The sequence below is a fragment of the Artemia sp. Qi Xiang Cuo genome, chromosome 2, assembly GCF_049724085.1.
Source record: "Artemia sp. Qi Xiang Cuo chromosome 2, ASM4972408v1, whole genome shotgun sequence".
In the NCBI taxonomy this organism is placed as follows: Eukaryota; Metazoa; Arthropoda; class Branchiopoda; order Anostraca; family Artemiidae; genus Artemia; species Artemia sp. Qi Xiang Cuo.
In genome coordinates, this window is record NC_142795.1 from 51,348,694 (window position 1) to 51,372,833 (window position 24,140).

Here is a 24,140-nt window from a genome sequence, read left to right on the forward strand (position 1 = left end):
CTCGACTCGCACAAAATGAGTCACAAATGAATAGAACAAATGGGTCGTTTACTAAATTATCAACTTAGTTTCCACTCCCAGCCAGAAGACATCAATCCAATCTCTCCAAATCCCAAAGGCACCCTCGGTAATATCTTACATCTTAATTAGTTGAATAATCAACAAGAAAATAAAACAACAAAAAACAAGCAAACTCCGATTATAAAAAAAACACTGACGGTACCGAAACTAAAAAACGTAATTTTGATACCAGTAGATGCATCAAAAGAATTGGAGTTTTATGCTGATTTCAAATATTGAAGTTTCATCAAGTTTAGTCATACCCATCAAATGTTACGAGCCTGAAAAAATTTGCCTTATTTTCGAAAAAAGGGGGAAACTCCCTTAAAAGTGATAGAATCTTAATGAAAATCAAACCATCAGATTCAGCGTAACAGAAAACCTTACTGTAGATTTTTCAAGCTCCTATCTGCAAAAATGTGGAATTTTGTATTTTTTGCCAGAAGAAAGATAACGGAGGCGTGTTTTTTTTTTCAGGGGTCATCGTATAAATCCAGTAGTCCTAGAATATCGTGAGAGGTCTCATTAGAACGGAAATTGACATTTCTAGTGCCGTTTTTAAGTGACCAAACAATTGGAGGGCAACTTGGCCCCCTCCCACGCGCTTTTTTTCCCGAAGTCGCCCAATCAAAATTTTGAGACAGCCGTTTTGTTTAGCATAGTCAAAAATTAATAAAAATGTCTTTGATGATTACTTAATCCCACACAGTCTCCGGGGGAAGGGCTGCAAGTTATAAACTCTGCCCAATGCTTACATATAGTATTCGTTATTGGGAAGTATACAGACGTTTTCATGGGTTTTTTTTTCTGGTAGTGGGTCGGAGGTTACGTGGGAGGATTTTTCCATGGAGGAAGTTTTCATAGGGGAAGGGACATTGCTATGAAGTGGGCGCCAGATTTCCCAGCATTATTTTAAAAAACGAACAGAAATTAAATAAAAAATCCCAGCATTATTTTAAAAAACGAACAGAAATTAAATAAGAAAAAAAACAAGTTTTCAACTGAAAACTTTTTAACATCAAAACTTTAAACGAACAGAAACGATTAAGTATATAATTGGGTTCGCCCCCTAGTCGACACCTTGCTCTTAACACTAAATTTTTTAATGGGAAAAAATTCGAACTAGCTAAAGTTTTTAATTGGAAAAAAATTCGTTAAAGAACTGGAAAAAAATTCGAACTTTAGCGTAAAGAGCGAGGTATTGACTAGGGAGTGAACCCTCTAATATACGTAATAAAAATATACGAATATAGAAGTTTGTTACCTAAGTTAATTCGTAAGTTAGGCTACGTATATTTATTACTAATAAAAACGTTCGTAAACAAAATTAAACAACTTTCAAGAAAGCCATTTAGTCAAGAAAAGTAAAATTAATATATATAAATTTCATTTTAATTATTCATGTACGGTGAGTCAAAATAAAAGCCTGCATTAATTCAAAAACGTTCAGAAATTAAATAAAAAAAACAGTTTTTTTTTTATCTGAAAGTAAGGAGCGACGTTAAAACTTAAAACGAACAGAAATTATTCCGTATAGGAAAGGGGTTGTCCCCTCATCAACGCCTCACTCTTTACGCTAAAGTTTGACTCTGTCTCAGAACTCTATTTTTTAAAACAATAAAAAACTTTAGCGTAAAGAGCGAGGCGTTGACAAGGGGACAGTTCCTTTCATATACGGAATAATTTCTGTCCGTTTTAAGTTTTAATGTCGCTCCTTACTTTCAGTTTAAAAAACTTGTTTTTTATTTAATCATAGATAAAAAGCCAGAGAATTCGACTCAACTTGATATATTCTATTCAGTAGCAGTGGCCGATACTTAGTGTACCGTATCCATATGTGTTTCTAATTGTTCGTATTATGAATATGACAAGATGATAAAGGGTATAATGGGTCTACACTTACTGTACTTACTAAATAGTTTCAAGCTCCAAGCCCTTGGCTTATTTTAGCGTTCACAATCCTGCAGTATGTTTAGCTACAGGAGAGACCGTCCACAGGTGACGGCTTGCCGACCGACAACCAGTCTCTATCCCAGCGTCTGCCATTATTCCTGAGCCTACCAAGCAACTTCAAGCCAGACTTGATGGTAGATAGCCAGGTTTTCTTTGGCTGGCTCACTTCCTCTACGACGGCAACTAGAGACACTTTAAGCATTGCTTCGATATCGCGTCGCAGTACGTAGTCAGACCACCGGCAATATCTGCATTCGACAACATTTGATACGGGTAGGGGGTTTCTACTTCAACCGCAGAAGGTAACATCACTAAATCTTTCGTATTGCCTGATCTTCAGAATATGCTGAAGGTATTTATAGCAGAAAAAACTCTGATCTGAAGGATTCAAGGCTTTTAACGACCAGGTTTTGCAGTCATAAAATAGCACAGATATCACGAATGCGTCTAATATTCGCATTTTGTCTTTAAAACAACTTGGTGTTTATTTCACATCGGTTTTCCTCTGACGGAGCAAATGGGCCCCAGCACAAGAAACACGAGCTCTGATGTCATCTATGGCGCTCCCAGAGAAATCCCTAAGAGAGCATACGTATTTGAAGAAGTTGACATATTGAATGGGATTTCTATCTGGAACGACGGGCGCGTCACTAAGGCCCATTATTCTCTTCGCCTTTTTATTATGCTGACTTATATGGAGGCCGAAGGATTTGTCCCTACTAGGTAAATCATCAAACATAGACTCTGCCTACTGGACAGATTCGGCAAGAAGGTAAACCATACCGGTATAACCTAAGTTAGTTACTAACAGAGAAGGGCGAATCAACATTGCTTGGTGTCCTCGATCATACGGAAAATCCAATCGATAACAGAGTTAAACAGGTCAGATTCAAGAGGCATTCCTGTCTTACTACCAGTTTTGTATCGAAAAGTGAGGAAAGGCTTCTGTCAGCTCTGATTTGAGCATCCATACCTTAGTAGTTTGCCTGGATTAGGCTGATCAACTTGCAAGGTACTCCGTCCTCCCACGGGACGTATTATACCACCAAATCAAAAACAATGAGAAAACCAATTGAGCATCTAGATCGTCTCTTGCTGATATTAAATTTAAAAAAAAACAAGTTTTTTTTAACTGAAAGCAAGGAGCGACATTAAAACTTAAAACGAACAGAAATTATTCCGTATATGAAAGGGGCTGTCCCCTCCTCAACGCCTCGCTCTTTACACTAAAGTTTTTTTTATCGTTTTAAAAACAAAATTTGCATATTAATTTTACTTTTTTTTGGCTAAATGGCTTTCTCGAAATTTTGATCTGACGTAACTTACGAATATACTTACGTAACCAACTTCTATATTCGTATATTTTTATTACATATTTTAGGAGGTTTGACCCCTAGGCAATACAAGGCCGTATCCAGGGGGGGGGGTTTCCCGGTTTGATACCCCCCCCCCCAATTTTTGACCGAGTCGAAAATTAGTAAAACCTTAGTAAAAATTAGTAAAATTAGTCGAAAACCGAGTCAAAAATTAGTACCCCCCTCCGAACAAAAATCCTGGATCCGCTCTTGAGTCAATACCTCGCTCTCTACGCTAAAGTTCAAATTGTGTTCCAATTCTTTAAGAATGACCCCTTAATCACAAAGACCGTTAATTAGAATAATAGCTCTGATGAAAGCGCAAAAAAACTTTAAGCGTAAAGAGCGACGTAATGACTAGTGGGCGAACCCAATCATACACGTAATAATTTCTGTTCGTTTTAAGTTTTGATGCTGCTACTTACTTTCAGTTGAAATTTTTTTTTTTTTCAATTTAATTTCTTATCGTTTTTTAACAATGCTGGGAAATCCGGCGCCACCTTCATAGCAATATCCCTTCCCCCATGAAAACCTCATCCATGGAGAGATCCTCCTACGTAGCCCCCGCCCCCCAACTACCATACAAAATCCCCCTGAAATCTTCTGTATACTTCCCAATAACCAATACTATATGTAAACATTGGACAAAGTTCATAACTTGCAGACCTTCGCCCGAGGACAGTGTGGGATTAAGTCATCCTCAAAGACATAGTTATTGTATTTTTCAACCATGTTGAACAAAATGGCTATCCCAAAATTTTGATCGGGTAACTTTGGGAAAAAAATGAGCGTGTGAGGGGGCCTAGTTGCCCTCCATTTCTTTGGTAACTTAAAAAGGGCACTAGAACTTTTAATTTCCTTTTGAATGAGCCCTCCCGAAATATTCTAGGACCACCGGTCGATACGATCACCCCTGGAAAAAAAAAAATAAACATGCATCCGTGATCTTTATTCTGGAAAAAAAATACAAAATTCCACATTTTCGCAGATAGGAGCTTGAAACTTCTATAGTAGGGTTCTCTCATACGTTGAATCTGAATTAATAATTATTTTTTTTCTTTGAGAGCAAAAAAATAAAAAAATTGCTGAGCCCTTCAATTAAAACGTTAAGAATTTCTGTCAATAGAAAATATCACTGCCAATAGAAGAAAAACGGAAAAAAGTATCCAACATAAATTCGACAAAAACCAACTATCAGCTGAAGGAGATTCAGTTTTACGCATGTATTGGTCAATTTAAATCAATAGCTCATAAATCTTTCGGAAAAAAAAAATCGATTATGTCATATTCATGCCATTGTTGTATGAATGCCATCTCTTAATCTAAATAGGTTGTAAGAGTAATGATGTTAAACCCGGCACTAGTGAGTAAAGTTCATATGACTTGCAAACGTAATAATTTGAATTCAATTCCAAGTTGACTGGGTCTAAGCTAACAAAGTTGCAAGACGATAGAAGGCTCACGTGGAGAAAATATATTACCAAATATTATCATAGGTACAACCTTAAAACCAAAAATCAAGCTGAGGCTAAAACTGTCCTTCACCTTTCACAGAAACTACGACGCACGAATAATACATCTGCAAACAGTAATTTACCGATTTAGGATTTGAATCCCTTCATCGAATATAAAAACTTCATTAAAACAGCAATACAAAGAGAATCTAAGGAAGACAACGAATAAAATAGGAATAATTAGTTCTGATAAAACCTGCAATCAAATTCTTAGGCAATTGATTGATTCTTAGGCAAAAGGGGCAATTGATGGGTAAAAGTAAACTTGATGAAACATATATTTAAAAAACAATCAAAACAATTCTTTTTGCCTAAATGGATCAGCCGTAGTCAATTCAAACTCGGGGAGAGCCATAACAAACTAGAGAAACCAGCTGCGAGCAAAAAAAAAAAAAAAAAAAAAAAACAAACACACAAACAATACTTGCACAGCTTTTTATAGATTCTACAGCTTCAAGGCAGTTAGGATAAATTTAGATATCGGCACCACTTTTAAATTATACTCCCTCCTTTCTCCAAATTTCTTCGCTATTATCAGGGATTGCCTAATTTTTACAATGACTTTTCAGCTTTTGCAAGAATTACTGAAAGCAAAGGGCTGATGAAAAGTGGGACTAATCAGAGGCAACCCTATAACGTTGCCTATAGTAAAGGCCATACAGCTCCAATGTTTCATTATTTATTTATTTTGTTCCCAGAGGCACTTCGTATGGAAGGGGTCGTCGCATAAACTTCAGAGGGGGCTCATTCGATTGGAAATCGAGAATTCTAGTGCCCTTTTTAAGGATCGAAATTGATTGGAAGGCAACTAACACCCCTTCTACGCCCACCACTTCCCCAAACACATCCAATAAAAATTTTGAGATAGCCATTTTGTTATACGTAGTTGATTTCCATATAGAAAGTATGTTTTTGAAAAGGACACTCCCCCCACAGCCCTCACGGCACGGGTTGTAAGTTATGCCCTGGGGTCATATAAGGTTTTTATAGAAAGCTTTGTCGTAGAAACTTCAAAAAGGACTCATTCGATTGGAAATTCAAAGGGCTAGTGCCCTTTTTAATAGTCGAAAGTGATTGAGGGGCAACTAACCCTCCTCTGACGCCCACCTTTCCCCCAAACACATCTAATCAAACTTTAGAGATAGCCATTTTGTTCAACGTAGTTAGTAGAGAGGGGGGTGCTTCTCCCAACAGGACCACGTGGTTTATGGTTTTCTCACTGAGAATGAAAAAACAGGAATTTTCTCACTTGAAAAAACAGGAATTTTGTCACATTTATGTTTGTTTTCATGGACGGTTATGTGTGTTGATCGATTTATTTGATGTTTCTATGGTTTTTGTCGGTGAGAATTTGAAAAACAGAAACTTTCTCACTTTCTTGGATTATTGAGTCTAATGGGGGCAGGTCAATGACACTTCCTTCTTGTTGTTGCTCGATGCAAATGTTATGATCCAGAAATAGTATTTGTTGTTGTTGCTCTAGGCAAATGTTATGAGTTTCCAGAAATTTGGAACATCTGTGCTGTCGACCTCAATTCCCCTATCGTGAATCAATAATTCCCCTTAGAAACAACAAATTAATTCCCCTTTCTTGACAGATCCATCAACCAATGACATCATCTGTCAGACTTTAAAAATTTTCGCCTAGAAACGATTCTCCAGGAATAGATCCAAGTCATTAATGTCTTTGCCTCGGAAACAGTTCTACTGCTCGAAATCCAAAAGATATTAATAAACATTGCCATGGAAACAATTCTCCAAGAAACATCTTAGAGATGAATTGTTTTAGCGCGGGAATCAGGTTTCTTATTAATTTGAAATGCCTCAGTGCAGAGATGCCAATAACAAAGGAACACGCTGAATTTACGTTTAGGGATTATTTGGGCGAAACCGTTTTAGACATTTTAGGGAATTATTTCGGCGAAACAGATAGAGACATCTTAAAAGAAGATTTTAGGAAAGGTTTTAGAAGAGAATTTGAGGGTCAAACTCTATGGTCGTTATAATACACAAGTTCCATTTGAACAGTGTTGTGAGGTCCTCTACCACAACCCCAAAGGCTTCCAATCCCCCTACCCAACCCCAAAGGAAGCCCCCGGTACTCAAAGGTCCCACAAGCTCCCAAAGAGCCCCAGCCCCCCAAAAGCCCTCCTCAGACCCTCAAAGGCCCTCCCCTGGTCCTCCAAGGGCCCCCGGACCCCCAAAGGGCACCCCGGACCCCAAAGGACCCCCCCGGTCCTCAAAGGTCCCCCGGGCCCGAGAAGCGCCACGGGCCAGGAATGCGCCGCATGGGGATGCGTCGCAGGGGGATGCGCCGCAGGTCGGGGGAAGCGCCGCAGGGATGCGCCGCAGGGAAGCGCCGCAGGGATGCGCCGCTTTTTTGTTAGAGTTCTAGTTTACTCTAATTTTAGTTAAGAGTTTGATGTTTTACCTTTGAGTTTCAGTTAGAGTTCTTGTTTAGTTTTAGTTAAGAATTTAGAGTTTTTAGCTTAGAGTTTTTGTTGAAGTTATAGTTTAGTTTAGTTTTAGTTAATAGTTTAGAGTTTTTGCTTATTGTCATTATATAGATTTATCTTTAGAGTTCTAGTTTAGTTTAAATTTAGTTAATAATTTATAGTTTTAGCTTAGAGTCTTAGATTAGAGTTTTTGTTATAGTTGTAGTTTAGTTTAGTTTAATTTAATAGTTTTTAGTCTTTATATTAGAGTCTTATATCGGATTTTTTGTTGAAGTTATAGTTTAGTTTAGTTTTAGTTAATAGTTTAGAGTTTTAGCTTAGAGTCTTAGCTTAGAGTTTTTGTTAGAGTTCTAGTTTAGTTTGATTTTATTTTAGAGTTTTAGCTTAGTCTTAGCTTAGAGTTTTTTGTTAGAGTTCTATTTTAGTTTAATTTTATTTAAGAGTTTGATTTTTTTTCCTTTGAGTTTCAGTTAGAGTTTTAGTTTAGTTTTAGTTAAGAGTTTGGTGTTTTACCTTATAGTCTTAGCTTAGAGTTTTAATTTGAGTTATAGTGTAGTTTATTTTTAGTTAAGATTTTAGAATTTTAGCTTAGAGTTTTTTTGTTAGAGTTCTAGTTTAGTTTAATTTTAGCTAAGAGTTTGATTTTTTTTACCTATGAGTTTCAGTTAGAGTTCTAGTTTAGTTTTCGTTAAGAGTTTAGAGTTTTTAGCTTAGAGTTTTTGTTGAAGTTCTAGTTTAGTTTAGTTTTAGTTAATAGTTTAGAGTTTTAGCTTAGAGTCTTAGCTTTGAGTTTTTGTTAGAGTTCTAGTTTAGTTTAATTTTATCTAAGAGTTTCATGTTTTAACTTTGAGTTTCAGTTATAGTTCTAGTTTAGTTTAGTTTTAGTTAAGAATTTAGAGTTTTTAGCTTAGAGTCTTAGCTTAGAGTTTTTTTTGAAGTTCTAGTATAGTTTAGTTTTAGTTAATAGTTTAGAGTTTTAGCTTAGAGTCTTAGCTTAGAGTTTTTTATAGAGTTCTAGTTTATTTTAATTTTATTTTAGAGTTTAGAGTTTTAGCTTAGTCTTAGCTTAGAGTTTTTTTGTTAGAGTTCTAGTTTAGTTCAATTTTAGTTAAGAGCTTGATTTTTTTACCTTTGAGTTTCAGTTAGAGTTCTAGTTTAGTTTTACTTAAGAGTTTGATGTTTTAACTCAGAGTCTTAGCTTAGAGTTTTAATTTGAGTTCTAGTTTAGTTTAGTTTTAATTAAGATTTTAGAATTTTATATTAGAGTTTTTTTTTGTTAGAGTTATAGTTTATTTTAATTTTAGCTAAGAGTTTTATTTTTTTACATATGATTTTAAGTTATAGTTATATTTTATTTTTAGTTAATATTTTAGAGTTTTTATCTTAGATTTTTTATTGAAGTTGTAGTTTAGTTTAGTTTTAGTTAATAGTTTATAGTTTTAGCTTAGAGTCTTAGCTTAGAGTTTTTTTTAGAGTTATAGTTTAGTTTAATTTTAGTTAAGAGTTTGATGTTTTAACTTTGAGTTTCAGTTGGAGTTATAGTTTAATTTATCTATAGTGAAGAATTGATAGTTTTTAGCTTATAGTATTAGCTTAGAGTTTTTGTTTAATTTACAGTTTAGTTTAGTTAATAGTTTATAGTTTTATCTTAGAGTATTATCTTAGATTTTTTGTTAGAGTTCTAGTTTATTTAAATTAAATTTTAGAGTTTAGAGTCTTTGCTTAGTCTTAGCCTATAGTTTTTTTGTTAGAGTTCTAGTTTAGTTCAATTTTAGTTAAGAGTTTGATTTTTTTTCCTTTGAGTTTCAGTTAGAGTTTTAGTTTAGTTTTAGTTAAGAGTTTGGTGTTTTACCTTAGAGTCTTAGATTAGAGTTTTAATTTTAGTTCTAGTTTAGTTTAGTTTTAGTTAAGATTTTAGAATTTTAGCTTAGAGTTTTTTTGTTAGAGTTCTAGTTTAGTTTAATTTTAGCTAAGAGTTTGATTTTTTTACCTATGAGTTTCAGTTAGAGTTCTACTTTAGTTTTAGTTAAGAGTTTGGTCTTTTACCATAATGTCATAGCTTAGAGTTTTTAGTTAGAGTTCTAGTTTAGTTTAGTTTTTGTTAAGAGTTTAGAAGTTTATCTTAGAGTCTTAGCTTAGAGTTTGTTTATAGAGTTCTAGTTTATTTTAGTTTTAGTTATGAGTTTAGATTTTTTGTTGAAGTTTTAGTTTATTTTAATTTTAGTTAATAGTTTAGAGTTTTAGCTTAGAGTCTTAGCTTAAACTTTATGTTAGAGTTGAAGTTTAGTTTATTAATAGTTAAGAGTTTAGGGTTTTATCATATAGTCTTAGCTTAGAGTTTCTGTTGTAGTTCTAGTTTAGTTTACATGTAGTTAAGAGTTTAGAGTTTTATCTTAGATACCTAGCTTAGAGTTTTAGTATAGTTTAGTTTTAGTTAAGATTTTAGAATTTTAGCTTAGAGTTTTTTTTTTTAGAGTTCTAGTTTAGTTTAATTTTAGCTAAGAGTTTGATTTTTTACCTCTGAGTTTCAGTTATAGTTCTAGTTTAGTTTTAGTTAAGAGTTTAGAATTTTAGCTTAATGTCTTAGCTTATAGTTTTATGTTATAGTTAGAGTTTATTTTAGTTTTGTTTAATATTTTAGAATTTTAGCTTAGAGTTTTTTTGTTAGAGTTCTAGTTTAGTTTAATTTTAGCTAAGAGTTTGATTTTTTACCTCTGAGTTTCAGTTAGAGTTATAGTTTATTTTTAGTTAAGATTTTTGTTTTTTACCTTAATTTCTTAGATTAGAGTTTTTAGTTAGAGTTTTAGTTTATTTTAGTTTTAGTTAAGAGTTTAGAGTTGTACCTTAGAGACCTAGCTTAGAATTTTAGTTTAGTTTATTTTTAGTTAAGAGTTTAGAGTTTTAACATAGAGTCTTAGTCTAGAGTTTTGTTATAGTTCTAGTTTAGTTTACATGTAGTTAAGAGTTTAGAGTTTTACCTTAGAGACATATCTTAGAATTTTAGTTTAGTTTAGTTTTAGTTAAAATTCTAGAATTTTAGATTAGAGTCGTAGCAGAGAGTTTTTGTCAGAGTTCTAGTTTAGTATAGTTTTAATTAAGAGTTTAGAGTTTTAGCCTAGAGTCATATCTCAGAGTTTTTGTTAGAGTTCTAGTTTAGTTTTAGTTATGAGTTTAGAATTTTATCTTAGAATCTTAGCTTAGAGTTTTGTTAGAGTTATAGTTTAGTTTAGTTTTACTTAAGAGTTTAGAGTTTTTAGCTGAGAGTCATACCCTAGAGTTTTTGTAGAAGTTCTAGTTTAGTTCAGTTTTACTTAAGAGTTTACAGTTTTAGCTTAGAGTCTTAGCTTAGAATTTTTGTTAGAGTTGAAGTTTATTTTAGTTTTAGTTAAGAGATTAGAGTTTTTAGCTTAGAGTCGTAGCCTATAGTTTTTGTTAGAGTTCTAGTTTAGTTTAGTTTTAGTTAAGAGTTTAGTTTTTTTGGCTTAGAGTCTTAGCTTAAAGTTTTTTGTTGAAGTTCTAGTTTAGTTTAGAGTTTTAGATTAGACTTATAGTTTTAATTAGAGTTCTAGTTTATTTTAGTTTTAGTTAAGAGTTTATAGTTTTAGCTTAGAGTATTAGCTTAGAGTTTTTGTTAGAGTTCTAGTTTAGTTTAGTTTTAGTTAAGAGTTTAGAGTCCTACCTTAGAATTTTAGTTTAGTTTAGTTTTAGTTACGAGTTTAGAGTTTTAGCATAGAGTCTTAGTTTAGAGTTTTGTTAGAGTTCTAGTTTAGTTTACATGTAGTTAAGAGTTTAGAGTTTAACCTTAGAGACATAGCTTATAATTTTAGTTTAGTTTATTTTTAGTTAATATTTTTGAATTTTATATTAGAGTCTTGAAAGAGAGTTTTTGTTATAGTTCTAGTTTATTTTATTTTTATTTAATAGTTTAGATTTTTAACCTAAAGTCGAGTTTAGTTTAGTTTTATTTAAGATTTTAGAGTTTTACCTTAGAGTCCTAGCTTAGAGTTTTTGTTAGAGTTCGAGTTTAGTTTAATTTTAGTTAAGAATTTGATATTTTACCTTTGAGTTTCAGTTAGTGTTCTAGTTTAGTTTACTTTTAGTTAAGAGTTTAGCGTTTTACCTTGGAGTTTTAGCTTAGAGTTTTAGTTAGAGTTCTAGTTTTGTTTAGTTTTAGTTAAGAGTTTAGAATTTTAGCTTAGAGTCTTAGCTCAGAGTTTTTGTTAGAGTTCTAGTTTAGTTTAATTTTATTTAAGAGTTTAGAGTTTTAGCTCAGAGTTTTTTTGTTAGACTTCTAGTTTAATTTCATTTTAGTTAAGAGTTTTATTTTTTTACCTTCGAGTTCCAATTAGAGTTCTAGTTTAGTTATAGTTAAGAGTTTGATGTTTTGCCTTAGTTACAGTTAGAGTTCTAGTTTAGTTTTAGTTAAGAGTTTGGTGTTTTACCGCAGAGTCTTAGCTTAGAGTTTTTTTTTTTTAGGGTTCTAGTTTAGTTTAATTTTAGTTAAGAGTTTGATTTTGTACCTCTGAGTTTCAGTTAGAGTTCTAGTTTAGTTTTAGTTAAGAGTTTGGAGTTTTAAATTATAGTCTTAGCTTATAGTTTTTAGTTAGAGTTCTAGTTTATTTTAGTTTTGGTTGAGAATTTATAATTTAAGCTTAGAGTCTTAGCTTAGAGTTTTTTTTTATAGTTTTAGTTTATTTTATGTTTAGTTGAGAGTTTAGTTTTTACCATATAGTCTTAGCTTATAGTTTTCGTTTAAATTTTAGTTTATTTTAGTTATAGTTAATAGTTTAGAGTTTTAACATAGAGTCTTAGCTTAGAGTTTTTGTTAGAGTTGAAGTTTAGTTTAGTAATAGTTAAGAGTTTGGTGTTTTACAATAGAGTCATAGCTTAGAGTTTTAGTTAGAGTTCTAGTTTAGTTTAGTTTTAGTTGAGAGTTTAGAATTTTAGCTTAGACTCTTAGCTTAGAGTTTTTGTTAGATTTCTAGTTTAGTTTAGTTTTAGTTGAGAGTTTAGAATTTTAGCTTAGACTCTTAGCTTAGAGTTTTTGTTAGATTTCTAGTTTAGTTTAGTTTTAGTCAAGAGTTTAGAGTTTTTACTTAGATTCATAACTTATAGCTTTTGTTGAAGCTATAGCTTAGTTTAGTTTTAGTTAAGAGTTTATATTTTTAGCTTAGTTTCTTAGCTTAGAGTTTTTGTTAGAGTTTTAGTTTAGTTTAGTTTTAGTTAAGAGTTTAGAGTTTTAGCTTAGAGTATTAGCTTAGAGTTATAGTTAGAGTTGAAGTTTAGTTTAGTTATAGTTAAGAATTTAGAGTTTTTAGCTTAGAGTCATAGTTTAGAGTTTTTGTTATAGTTCTAGTTTAGTTTAGTTAAGAGTTTAGAGTTATATCATAGAGTCATAGGTTAGAGTTTTTGTTGAAGTTTAGTTTAGTTTAGTCATAGTTAAGAATTTAGAGTTTTTATATTAGAGTCATAGCCTAGAGTTTTTGAACTTCTAGTTTAGTTTAGTTAAGAGTTTAGAGTTCCACCTTAGAGTCTTAGCTTAGAATTTTACTTAGCGTTGAAGTTTAGTTTACTTATACTTAAGGGTTTAGATTTTTAGATTGGAGTTATAGCTTAGAGTTTTAGTTAAAGTTCTAGATTAGTTTAGTTTTAGTTAAGAGTTTAAAGTTTTACCTTAAAGTCTTAGCTTATTGTTTTATTTATAGTTCTAGTTTATTTTAGTTCTAGTTAAGAGTTTTGAGTTTTACCTTAAAGTCTTAGATTAGAGTTTTAGTTAGGGTTGAAGTTTCGTTTATTTTAGTTATAGTTAAGAGTTTATAATTTTATCTTAGATTATTAGCTTAGAGTTTTAGTTAGAGTTATTGTTTAGTTTATTTTTAGTTAAGAGTTATAGCTTTAGCATAGAATCGTAGCTTAGAGATTTAGTTAGAGTTGAAGTTTAGTCCAAACTAGCATATAAAATTGACAAAATATAAGCATCAGAGTGAATAATTTTTTTATATCAACATCCTATGCCAGATACATTGAAAAAAATTGACAGAATCTAAGTGTCAGAGTGAATAGTTTTTTTTATAAACATCCTTTGTCAGATGCATCGAATAAAAATTGACAAAATTTAAATATCAGAATGAATAAATGCTTTAACAACATCATTCATCGGATTCGTTGGTTAAAATTGGCAAAATCTAAGTATCAGTCAGATTAAATTCTACATCAACATCCTTTTTCTCGGATACATAGATTAAAATTAACAAAATCTAAGTGTTAGAGTGATAATATTCTTAATGGCTTGTTAGCTCAGTTGGTTAGAGCGTCATGCTAATAACGCGAAGGTCGAGGGTTCGATCCCCTCACGAGCCATAGTTTTGACCTTCGTATGGTAACTCCATAAGTTATTTTAAGGATATATTTTATATCAACATGCAAAGTCGACATAGCTTTATTTCATTTTTTAAGGTTCATTTAGCCGAGGTTACGTGTGCGCCCGTGACCTCGGCTAAATCAACCTTCACAAATGAAACCGGTGAGTAGGGTTAGGTTAGACTAGATTATGTTAGGTTAGATTAGACTAGGCTAGGTTAGCCTACGTACGCTTCACTTAGGTTAGCTTAGGTTAGGTGAGAGACATGCGAAAAGTTAGGTGTATGATTAGGTTAGGTTAGATTAAGTTAGGTTAAGTTAGGTTAGACTAGGTTAGCCTACGTACGCGCGCGTACGTAGGTTAACCTAGCCTACCCTAACTTAACCTAACCTAACTTAATCTATACTTAAACTAAAACTAATCTTAAACTAAACTATACTAAAACTCTAAGCTAGGTCTCTAAGATAAAACTCTAAACTCTTAACTACATGTAAACTAAACTAGAACTCCAACAGAAACTCTAAGCTAAGACTCTATGCTAAAACTCTAAACTCTTAACTATTAACTAAACTAAACTTCAACTCTAACATAAACTCTAAGCTAAGACTCTAAGCTAAAACTCTAAACTATTAACTAAAAGTAAAATAAACTAAAACTCTAACAAACTAAAAACTCTAAACTCTTAACTAAAACTAAAATAAACTAGAACTCTAACAAAAACTCTAAGCTAAGACTCTAAGCTAAAATTCTAAACTCTTAACCAAAACTAAACTAAACTATAACTCTAACTAAAAACTCTAAGCTATGACATTATGTTAAAACACCAAACTCTTAACTAAAATTAAACTAGAACTCTAACTGAAACTCATAGATAAAAAAATCAAACTCTTAGCTAAAATTAAACTAAACTATAACTCTAACAAAAAAACTCTAAGCTAAAATTCTAAAATCTTAATTAAAACTAAACTAAACTAGAACTCAAATTAAAACTCTAAGCTAAGACTCTAAGGAAAAACATCAAACTCTTAACTAAAACTAAACTAAAACTCTAACTGAAACTCAAAGGTAAAAAAATCAAACTCTTAACTAAAATTAAACTAAACTAGAACTCTAACAAAAAACTCTGAGCTAAGACTAAGCTAAAACTCTAAACTCTAAAATAAAATTTAAATAAACTAGAACTCTAACAAAAACTCTAAGCTAAGACTCTAAGCTAAAACTCTAAACTATTAACTAAAACTAAACTAAACTTGAACTTCAACAAAAAGTCTAAGCTAATACTCTAATCTAAAAACTCTAAATTCTTAACTAGAACTAAACTAAACTAGAACTCTAACTGAAACTCAAAGGTAAAACATCAAACTCTTAACTAAAATTAAACTAAACTAGAACTCTAACAAAAACTCTAAGCTAAGACTCTAAGCTAAAACTCTAAACTATTAACTAAAACTAAACTAAACTAGAACTTCAATAAAAACTCTAAGCTAACAACTCTAAACTCTTAACTAAAACTAAACTAGAACTCTAACTGAAACTCATAGGTAAAAAAATCAAACTCTTAGCTAAAATTAAACTAAACTAGAACTCTAACAAAAAAACTCTAAGCTAAAATTCTAAAATCTTAACTAAAACTAAACTAAACTAGAACTCAAATTAAAACTCTAAGCTAAGACTCTATGGTAAAACATCAAACTCTTAACTAAAACTAAACTAAAACTCTAACTGAAGCTCAAAGGTAAAAAAATCAAACTCTTAACTAAAATTAAACTAAACTAGAACTCTAACAAAAAAACTCTAAGCTAAGACTAAGCTAAAACTCTAAACTCTACTAGAACTCTAACAAAAACTCTAAGCTAAGACTCTAAGCTAAAACTCTAAACTATTAACTAAAACTAAACTATACTAGAACTTCAACAAAAACTCTAAGCTAAGACTCTAAGCTAAAAACTCTAAATTCTTAACTAAAACTAAACTAAACTAGAACTCTAACTGAAACTCAAATGTAAAACATCAAACTATTAACTAAAACTAAACTAAACTAGAACTCTAACAAAAACTCAAAGCTAAGACTCTAAGCTAAAACTCTAAACTATTAACTAAAACTAAACTAAACTAGAACTTCAACAAAAACTCTAAGCTAAAAACTCTAAACTCTTAACTAAAACTAAACTAGAACTCTAACTGAAACTCATAGGTAAAAAAATCAAACTCTTAGCTAAAATTAAACTAAACTAGAACTCTAACAAAAAAACTCTAAGCTAAAATTCTAAAATCTTAACTAAAACTAAACTAAACTAGAACTCAAATTAAAACTCTAAGCTAAGACTCTAAGGTAAAACACCGAACTATTAACTAAAACTAAACTAAAACTCTAACTGAAACTCAAGGGTAAAAAAAATCAAACTCTTAACTAAAATTAAACTAAACTAGAACTCTAACAAAAAAACTCTAAGCTAAGACTAAGCTAAAACTCTAACTCTAAAATAAAATTAAAATAAAATAGAACTCTAACAAAAACTCTAAGCTAAGACTCTAAGCTAAAACTATAAACTATTAACTAAAACTAAACTATAATATAACTTCAACAAAAACTCCGATCTAATACTATAAGCAAAAAACTCTAAACTCTTAACTAAAACTAAAATAAACTTCAACTCTAACAAAAACTCTAAGCTAAGACTCTAAGCTAAAATTCTAATCTCTTAACTAAAACTAAACTAGAACTCTAACAAAAACTCTAATCTAAGACTCTAAGATAAAACTCTAAACTATTAACTAAAACTAAACTAAACTAGAACTTCAAAAAAAACTCTAAGCTAAAAACTCTAAACTCTTAACTAAAACTAAACAAGAACTCTAACTGAAACTCAAAGGTAAAACATCAAACTCTTAACTAAAATTAAAGTAAACTAGAACTCTAACAAAAAGCGGCGCATCCCTGCGGCGCTTCCCTGCGGCGCACCCCTGCGGCGCTTCCCCCGATCCGCGGCGCATCCCCCTGCGGCGCATCCCCATGCGGCGCATTCCTGCCCCGCGGCGCTTCTCGGGCCCGGGGGACCTTTGAGGACCGGGGGGGGGCCTTTGGGGTCCGGGGGCCCTTTGAGGACCAGGGGAGGGCCTTTGAGGGTCTGAGGAGGGCGTTTGGGGGGGTGGGGGCCTTTGGGTGGTTGGGGGACCTTTGTGTACGGGGGGCTTCCTTCGGGGTTGGGTAGGGGGATTGGAAGCCTTTGGGGTTGTGGTAGAGGACCTCACAACACTGTTCAAATGGAACTTGTGTATTATAACGACCATAGAGTTTGACCCTCAAATTCTCTTCTAAAACCTTTCCTAAAATCTTCTTTTAAAATGTCTCTATCTGTTTCGCCGAAATAATTCCCTAAAATGTCTAAAACGGTTTCGCCCAAATAATCCCTAAACGTAAATTCAGCGTGTTCCTTTGTTATTGGCATCTCTGCACTGAGGCATTTCAAATTAATAAGAAACCTGATTCCCGCGCTAAAACAATTCATCTATAAGATGTTTCTTGGAGAATTGTTTCCATGGCAATGTTTATTAATATCTTTTGGAGTTCGACCAGTAGAACTGTTTCCGAGGCAAAGACATTAATGACTTGGATCTATTCCTGGAGAATCGTTTCTAGGCGAAAATTTTAAAAGTCTGACAGATGATGTCATTGGTTGATTGATCTGTCAAGAAAGGGGAATTAATTTGTTGTTTCTAAGGGGAATTATTGATTCACGATAGGGGAATTGAGGTCGACAGCACAGATGTTCCAAATTTCTGGAAACTCATAACATTTGCCTAGAGCAACAACAAGAAGGAAGTGTCATTGACCTGCCCCCATTAGACTCAATAATCCAAGAAAGTGAGAAAGTTTCTGTTTTTCAAATTCTCACCGACAAAAACCATAAAAACATCAAATAAATCGATCAATACACATAACCGTCCATGAAAACAGACATGAATGTGACGAAATTCCTGTTTTTCCAAGTGATAAAATTCCTGTTTTTTCATTCTCAGTGAGAAAACCATAAACCACGTGGTCCTGTTGGGAATAGCTCCCCCCTTTCTACTGTAGTTGAAAATTCTGGAAATTAGGTGTTTAAGGATGCCAACCCCCCCAACCCTCAGGGCAATGGTTGTAAGTTATGCCCTGGGGGGATATAAGGTTTTTATAGAAAGCGTTGTCATAAAAACTTCAAAAAGGGTTCATTGGATTGGAAATATAAAAGGCTAGTGCCATTTTTAATAGTCAAAAGTGATTGAAAGGAAACTAACACCCCTTCCACGACCATCATTTGCCCAAACACATCTAATCAAAATTTTGAGAGAGCCATTTTGTTCAACATAGCTGAAAGTTCTGGAAATTATATATTTGAGCAGGACACTCCCCCCACAGTCTTCAGGGCAATGGTTATAAGTTATGCCCTCATATATGGTTCTTATGGAAGAAATGCTCGTATAAACTTCAGAGAGGGCTCATTTAATTAGAAATTGAAAGTTCTAGTTCACTTTTTAAGTGTTACAAGATATCGATGGGTAACCAGCCCCCTCCCCCCTACGCACCTTCTTTTGAAATGCATCGGATAAAAATGTTTTGATGGCCATTGTTTTAGAGATAGTTCAAAGCTCATATAACAAAAAATCTAGTCTTGACACAACCCCCTAGGGCCCGTGGGCAGGCGTTGTAAGTTATGCCCATGGGGTATATATTGTCCTTATGGAAGTGATGCTCGTATAAACTTCAAAGAGGGCTCATTTGATTAGAAATTGAAAGTTCTAGTTCACTTTTTAAGAGTCAAAAGAGTTTGAAGGGCACTTAGCCCCCCCCCCTCCACTCCCTTTTTTCCTCAAACCCATCGGATAAGAACTTTGAGATAGCCATTTTTTTAAATAGTTGATCGTAAAAACTTCAGAGAGAGCCTGCCTCGCCTGCCTCAGGGCCCTGGGGGGTTGTGTCGACCCCGGAGATTTCATTATATGATCTTTGAACTATTTTTAAAAAAATGGCTATCTCTAAGTTCTTATCGGATGGGTTTGAGGCAAAACAGGCATGGAGGGGGGAGGCTAGTTGCCCTTCGATATGTTTTGGCTCTTTAAAAGTGAACTAGAACTTTCAATTTCCAATCAAAATAGCCCTCTCCAAAGGAGTTTTTGTTATATGATCTTTGAACTATTTTTAACAAAATGGCTAACTAAAATTTTTTATCAGATATATTTGGGGAAAAAAGGCTTGGGGGGGACTAGTTACCCTCTGTTCACTTTTGACTCTTAAAAAGGGCACTAGAACTCTCGATTGCAAATCGAATGAGGCCACTTTGAAGTTTATACGACGACCCCTTCTTTATGAAGTGCCTCTGGGAAAAAAAAACAAATGGAGTTTGGGGGAGGTTAGCTGCCCTTCGATCACTTCTGACTCTTAAAAAGTGAATTACAACTTTCAATTTCCAATCAAATGAGCCCTCAATGAAGTTTATACGAGCATACCTTCCATAACAACCATATATGCCCCAGGGCATAATTTACAACGCCTACCTCCAGGCCCTGAGGAGCTGTGTCGACACCGGAGTTTTTGTTATCTGAACTTTGAACTATTTGTAACAAAATATCCATCTCAAAATTTTTATCTGATGCATTTAGGGCGTGGAGAGGGGGGAAGGGCTAGTTGCCCTCCGATCTCTTTTGACTCTTAAGAGGTGAACAAAACTGTCAATTTCCAAACAAATGAGCCTTCTCCGAAGTTTATACGAACATCCCTTCCGTAAGAACTATAAATGCCCCCAGAGCATTACTTACAACGCCTGCCTCCGGGCCCTGGGGAGTTGCATCGACACAGGAGTTTTCTTATCTGACCTTTGAACTATTTTGAATGAAATGACTATTTTAAAATTTTTATCAAAGGGCCTTGGGGAAAAAAAGGGTGTGTGGGGGGGACTAGTTGCCCTCAGATTTCTTTTGACTCTTAAAAAGTGAACTAAAACTTTCAATTTCCAATCAAATGAGCCCTCTCAGAAGTTTATACAAAAATCCCTTTCATAAGAACCATATACGTCCCAAGGATAACACTTACAACGCCTACCCCCCCCCGCCCTGGGGAGTTGTGTTGACACCGAAGTTTTCATTATTTAATTTTTGGACAATTTTCAAAAAACTGGCTATCTCAAAAAATTGAGCGGAGGGGTTTGGGGAAAAAAGGACGTGGGGGGGCTATGATCCTTTAAATCTCTTGACTCTTAAAAAGTGAACTAGAACTTTCAATTTCCAATCAAATGAGCCCTCTATGAAGTTCATACAAGCATCCCTTTCATAAGAACAATGCATGTCTTTAGGGCATAACTTAGAACGCCTTCCCCCAGGCCCTGGGGGGTTGTATTGACACCGGAGTTTTTCTTATCCGACCTTTGAACTATTTTTAACAAAACATCTATCTCAAAGTTTTCTTCAGATGGGTTAGGAAAAAGAAGGCCTGGGGGGAGGGGCTAGATGCCCTCGGATCTCTTTTGACTATTAAAAAGTGAGCTCGAACGTTGAATTTCCATCAAATGAACCCTCTCTGAAGTTTTTACGAGCATCCCTTTAATATCAACCATATATCCCAGGGCATAACTCGCGACGCCTGCCCCCAAGCCCTGGGCGGGTTGTGTTGACACCTGAGTTTTTGTTATCTGACTTTTGAACAATTTTCAACTTAATGGCCATCAAAAAACTTTTATCGAATGCATTTGGGGGAAAAGGGGCGTGGGGGGGGGTAGTTGCCATCCAAACTCTTTTAAATCTCAAAAATTGAACTAGAACTTTCAATTTTCAATCAAATGAGCCCTCTCTGAAATTTTTACGAGCATCTCCACTCACTGTAAAAGTCTGCGAGCAGGAGTCTCACTGTAAAATTCTAAAACCTACTGCGTCATTGGCGCTTTACTGAAAACTATATGCGTCTTGAACAGTCTTGGAAAGTATAAACAACATCAAATTGAATATTTGATGGACATTGATATTAATTGTTGAAAGATCCATCAGTTGAAGAATTTATTTCGCGTTAATTTTATTTTTATTTTCAATGCTCTAAGAACTGGAAAAGATATTATTTGTAATATAATTCCTTTTCTGCGAAGCGTCAATGATGCAGTAGGCTTTTTGTTTTTATTTACAGATAAGGAAGGGGGGGGCATCTAAACTTTTGTTCGCAGTTAAACTATATGCGCCTTTAAGAATTTTAGAAAAAAACTAATAAATCAAACTGAATGCTAATCAGTTCAAAATTTTACTATAATTTTAAGGTTTATTTTTAATATCAAGTACAAAAGAAAATATTTGTAATAAAGTTGGTTTTCAGTAAAGTGCCAATAACGCAATAGGTTTTAGAGTTTTACAGTGAGAGAAGGAGGCAATACCCAAAATCTTGTTTGTAGCGATTTTTGTTCGTTTCAAGCTTGATTTGCATATTCAATTTAAGTTTTACTCATTTAAAGATTTATTTATTCGTTTACAACCGCCCAGAGTCTCGGGCAAGTGACCCAAAAATTTAAAAAATTTGTGAAAAATTCAAATTTTTTTCAGAGTGTTAGGCTAAGCTTAGGCAACGAATAGGTACTATTTGAAAGATAAAGATGGCTTTAAACGATTGTTTGCCTGTTATTTCAAGCAAATTTACGGTCCTATGTCAATTTTAAATTCTTGGTCAACCTGCTTAAGACCATAGGTGGGTTTGCCTTGTTTGCCTCTTTTTGAATTCTTGATAAGCATGCCTAAGACAAGACTCTAGGCAGGCGTGCCTTTCCAAAAAGTGACCTGACAAGTATTTGTCCAATAACATAGTCATTCATACTCCTTTCATTTACCCGTGCCCCAGCCATTTAAACATTTGCCTCTCAATTACTTGGACTACCTGTCTTGACTTTTCTCTGCCCTACAGTTACCCAGCGTCTTGATGCAACCTATACAACCTATTGTAAAATACTTGATAACTTCAATTCAATGTCTATTGTACGTTTGTTTGCATTGATTGTTTATTTAATTTCTATCCGTTTTTAGTTTCATTAAGCCTATACTTCAATAGCAAAATAATTTTATATTGCGTTTTAAACTTGATTTTCATATTCAATCTAAGCATTACTCGCTTTAAGATCTATTTATTCATTTATATTATTACTTGTTGTATGTTTTTTGCTATTATTGTTTATTTAATTTCTGTTCGTTTTGGGTTTCATTTATTCTTTAATAGTAACTTCTGGTCGTTTTGAGTTTGAACTTTAACAGGTTTTTGTATCTGCTGAGCTTAAGTTTAAAATGGCCTTTACTTTTCTTTGAAAAACTTATTTTTTGGAAAGTTTTTTTTTTAATTTGGAATCCTCAAGGAAAAATGTTCACATTTTTTGAACATAAATGTGAACGAAACAAATGGGATAAAAATAAAATGACAAAAAAACAACGCGGAAGCCAAAAAGAAACAAAACCCAAATTGGAAGAACTAAAAAACCTAACAAAGCGGAAAAAAACAATAACAGAAAAAAAAATCAGAAACAACAGGACAAGTGACTCGCTAATATCTAATGAGAGCATTGTTTTTTGTTAGTCTTGGAAATTTGTGGGTAGCTCACTTTTGGAGTTAGGTTTCTTGGCTTTTAAAGTTTTTAGTTCTAATTTTATCTGTTGTAGGTTTTTTCCGCGTAGCTAGACTTTTTAATTCTTACAATTTGTGGTTTTATTTCTTTTTTTTACCTTCTGCGTTGTTTGTTTTTGTCATTTTATTTTTATCCGGTTTGTGTCGTTCGCTTTTGCGTTCAGAAAATGTAAAAATGTTTACTTGAAACTTTCTTCGTCTTTTATTCTTTGTTATGGCAGGCCAATGTGATTTACGAAATTATTTACGAGACTCGAGAGCTGCGAATCATTTCGCATCGAGAAATTACAAAAATGTTATATTTATGTCTGTGTTACTTGTTTGTGTAAATAATGACACAAAGACTTATACTTATTCCTTGTAAATTATGCCATAAAAAAATCTGCAGCTAGAAAAAAGGAGATTATTTCACATTTATGGCAATATTGTTTCCCTTAGCAGCGGGTTTCATAGGCCGTAATTTAAATGGTAGTGGGCGGGCTTTGTGTAATTAAAATTAAGTACAGCGGCTCTTGACTGAAAATGGCTTAATTTTTTTTATTTGGCCGTGAAAGTAAGGTAGTAACTAATAATTCTAATTAGTAGCAAACAAAAAAAAAAAAAACGTAAAAACTAAAATCAAAGAATATGCGACAATTAACAAAAGCGATAGCCAAATCTAATATCCAACAAAATACTGCTCGGAAAACGTCTGCTATATGTAGAAAAAGCAAAAATCGCAAAAACAAAAAAAAAATTAACCTTAACCCAATCTTCATGTGTCCCTGACAAAAAAAAAAGAAAAAAGAAAAGAAAAAAAAAGCTGCGAGTGCAAATAAAATTGAAAAGGCTGCGACTTGAAAAGAAAAAAAGCCATCAATCCCATCGTAGACTTACTGTAACTCGAGTTGTTTCAGAATCATCTCGTAAAAGAAGAATTTTTATAAGTTCAAGAAGTCTAGCTGTGCTGCCCCAGGCAATGGCTAGACTAGTGGCGCACGAAATAGCCAAACTTTTAACATTCTCACCAACGGAAGATTTGCGTGCCAAGTTTAGCAAAGTCGTAAATAAAGGTCCTGTAAAAAATGTTTAGCCGTTCATGAAGAGGTTAAAATGTTAATAAGCAAAAAGTGTTAAGCCGTTTTAGCTTCCAGGAAGAGCTCTATAAACACACAAAAATAATTTACGAAAATAAATCTTGATTATGCCAAGTTCAGAAATTCGGAAAGGCTCACACAGCATGTAGAAGAAACAGGAGAATTTTTTTTCCCAATAGGGATTCTAAGATCACCAAAATTGAGAAAACACAATAAAAAAAAAGACAGAAGCCTTGACGTTTTTGGAGCAATTCAACGATTAAGCTTAAATCCAAAAGGCATATTAGTCATAACTATTGTGTCATGTTCTCGTCATATTCTACAGTTTTAGGTCACAAGGATGCAAATCAGCAAATTCAATTGAATTAAAGATTTCTGGTGTGAATTCAATCCCTCCTTACTGTTCACCCTTTACAGATGCTAAAACAACACGTTTTTCCCTTTCTATTATAATTTTGATTTGTCTTCTAGCCAGAGATTTTGTTGTGCAGCATTTTGTTTTTTCAATTTAATGTGATTCTCACTGTCTCTTGTTCTATGCCTTTCGGTTTAGCTGTTTGGAATAAAGAGTCGAAGATCAGCCTTCTATTCTAAAATTCCATAAAAAACAAAAGCATGAATGTAAACTTGTGCCAAGACTTGGTTTGCTGATTCTGCTTTTTGTTGTTGTTGTTAGTTTTTTTTTCAAACTGGTTATGAGATGTTGGTGATGAAACAAACACAAAATAGGGGGGGGGTCCTATAC

At 33.3% G+C, this 24,140-nt stretch overlaps 1 protein-coding gene across 1 annotated transcript in view; it reads right to left on the reverse strand.

Annotated features, from left to right (window-relative positions):
* LOC148955348 (E3 ubiquitin-protein ligase MYCBP2-like) overlaps positions 1–24,140 on the reverse strand; it is a 470,872-nt gene that overhangs the window by 368,173 nt on the left and 78,559 nt on the right. The window contains 1 exon segment of the mRNA XM_089101721.1: positions 23,196–23,374. Coding sequence (XP_088957847.1) covers positions 23,196–23,374 — 179 coding nt within the window.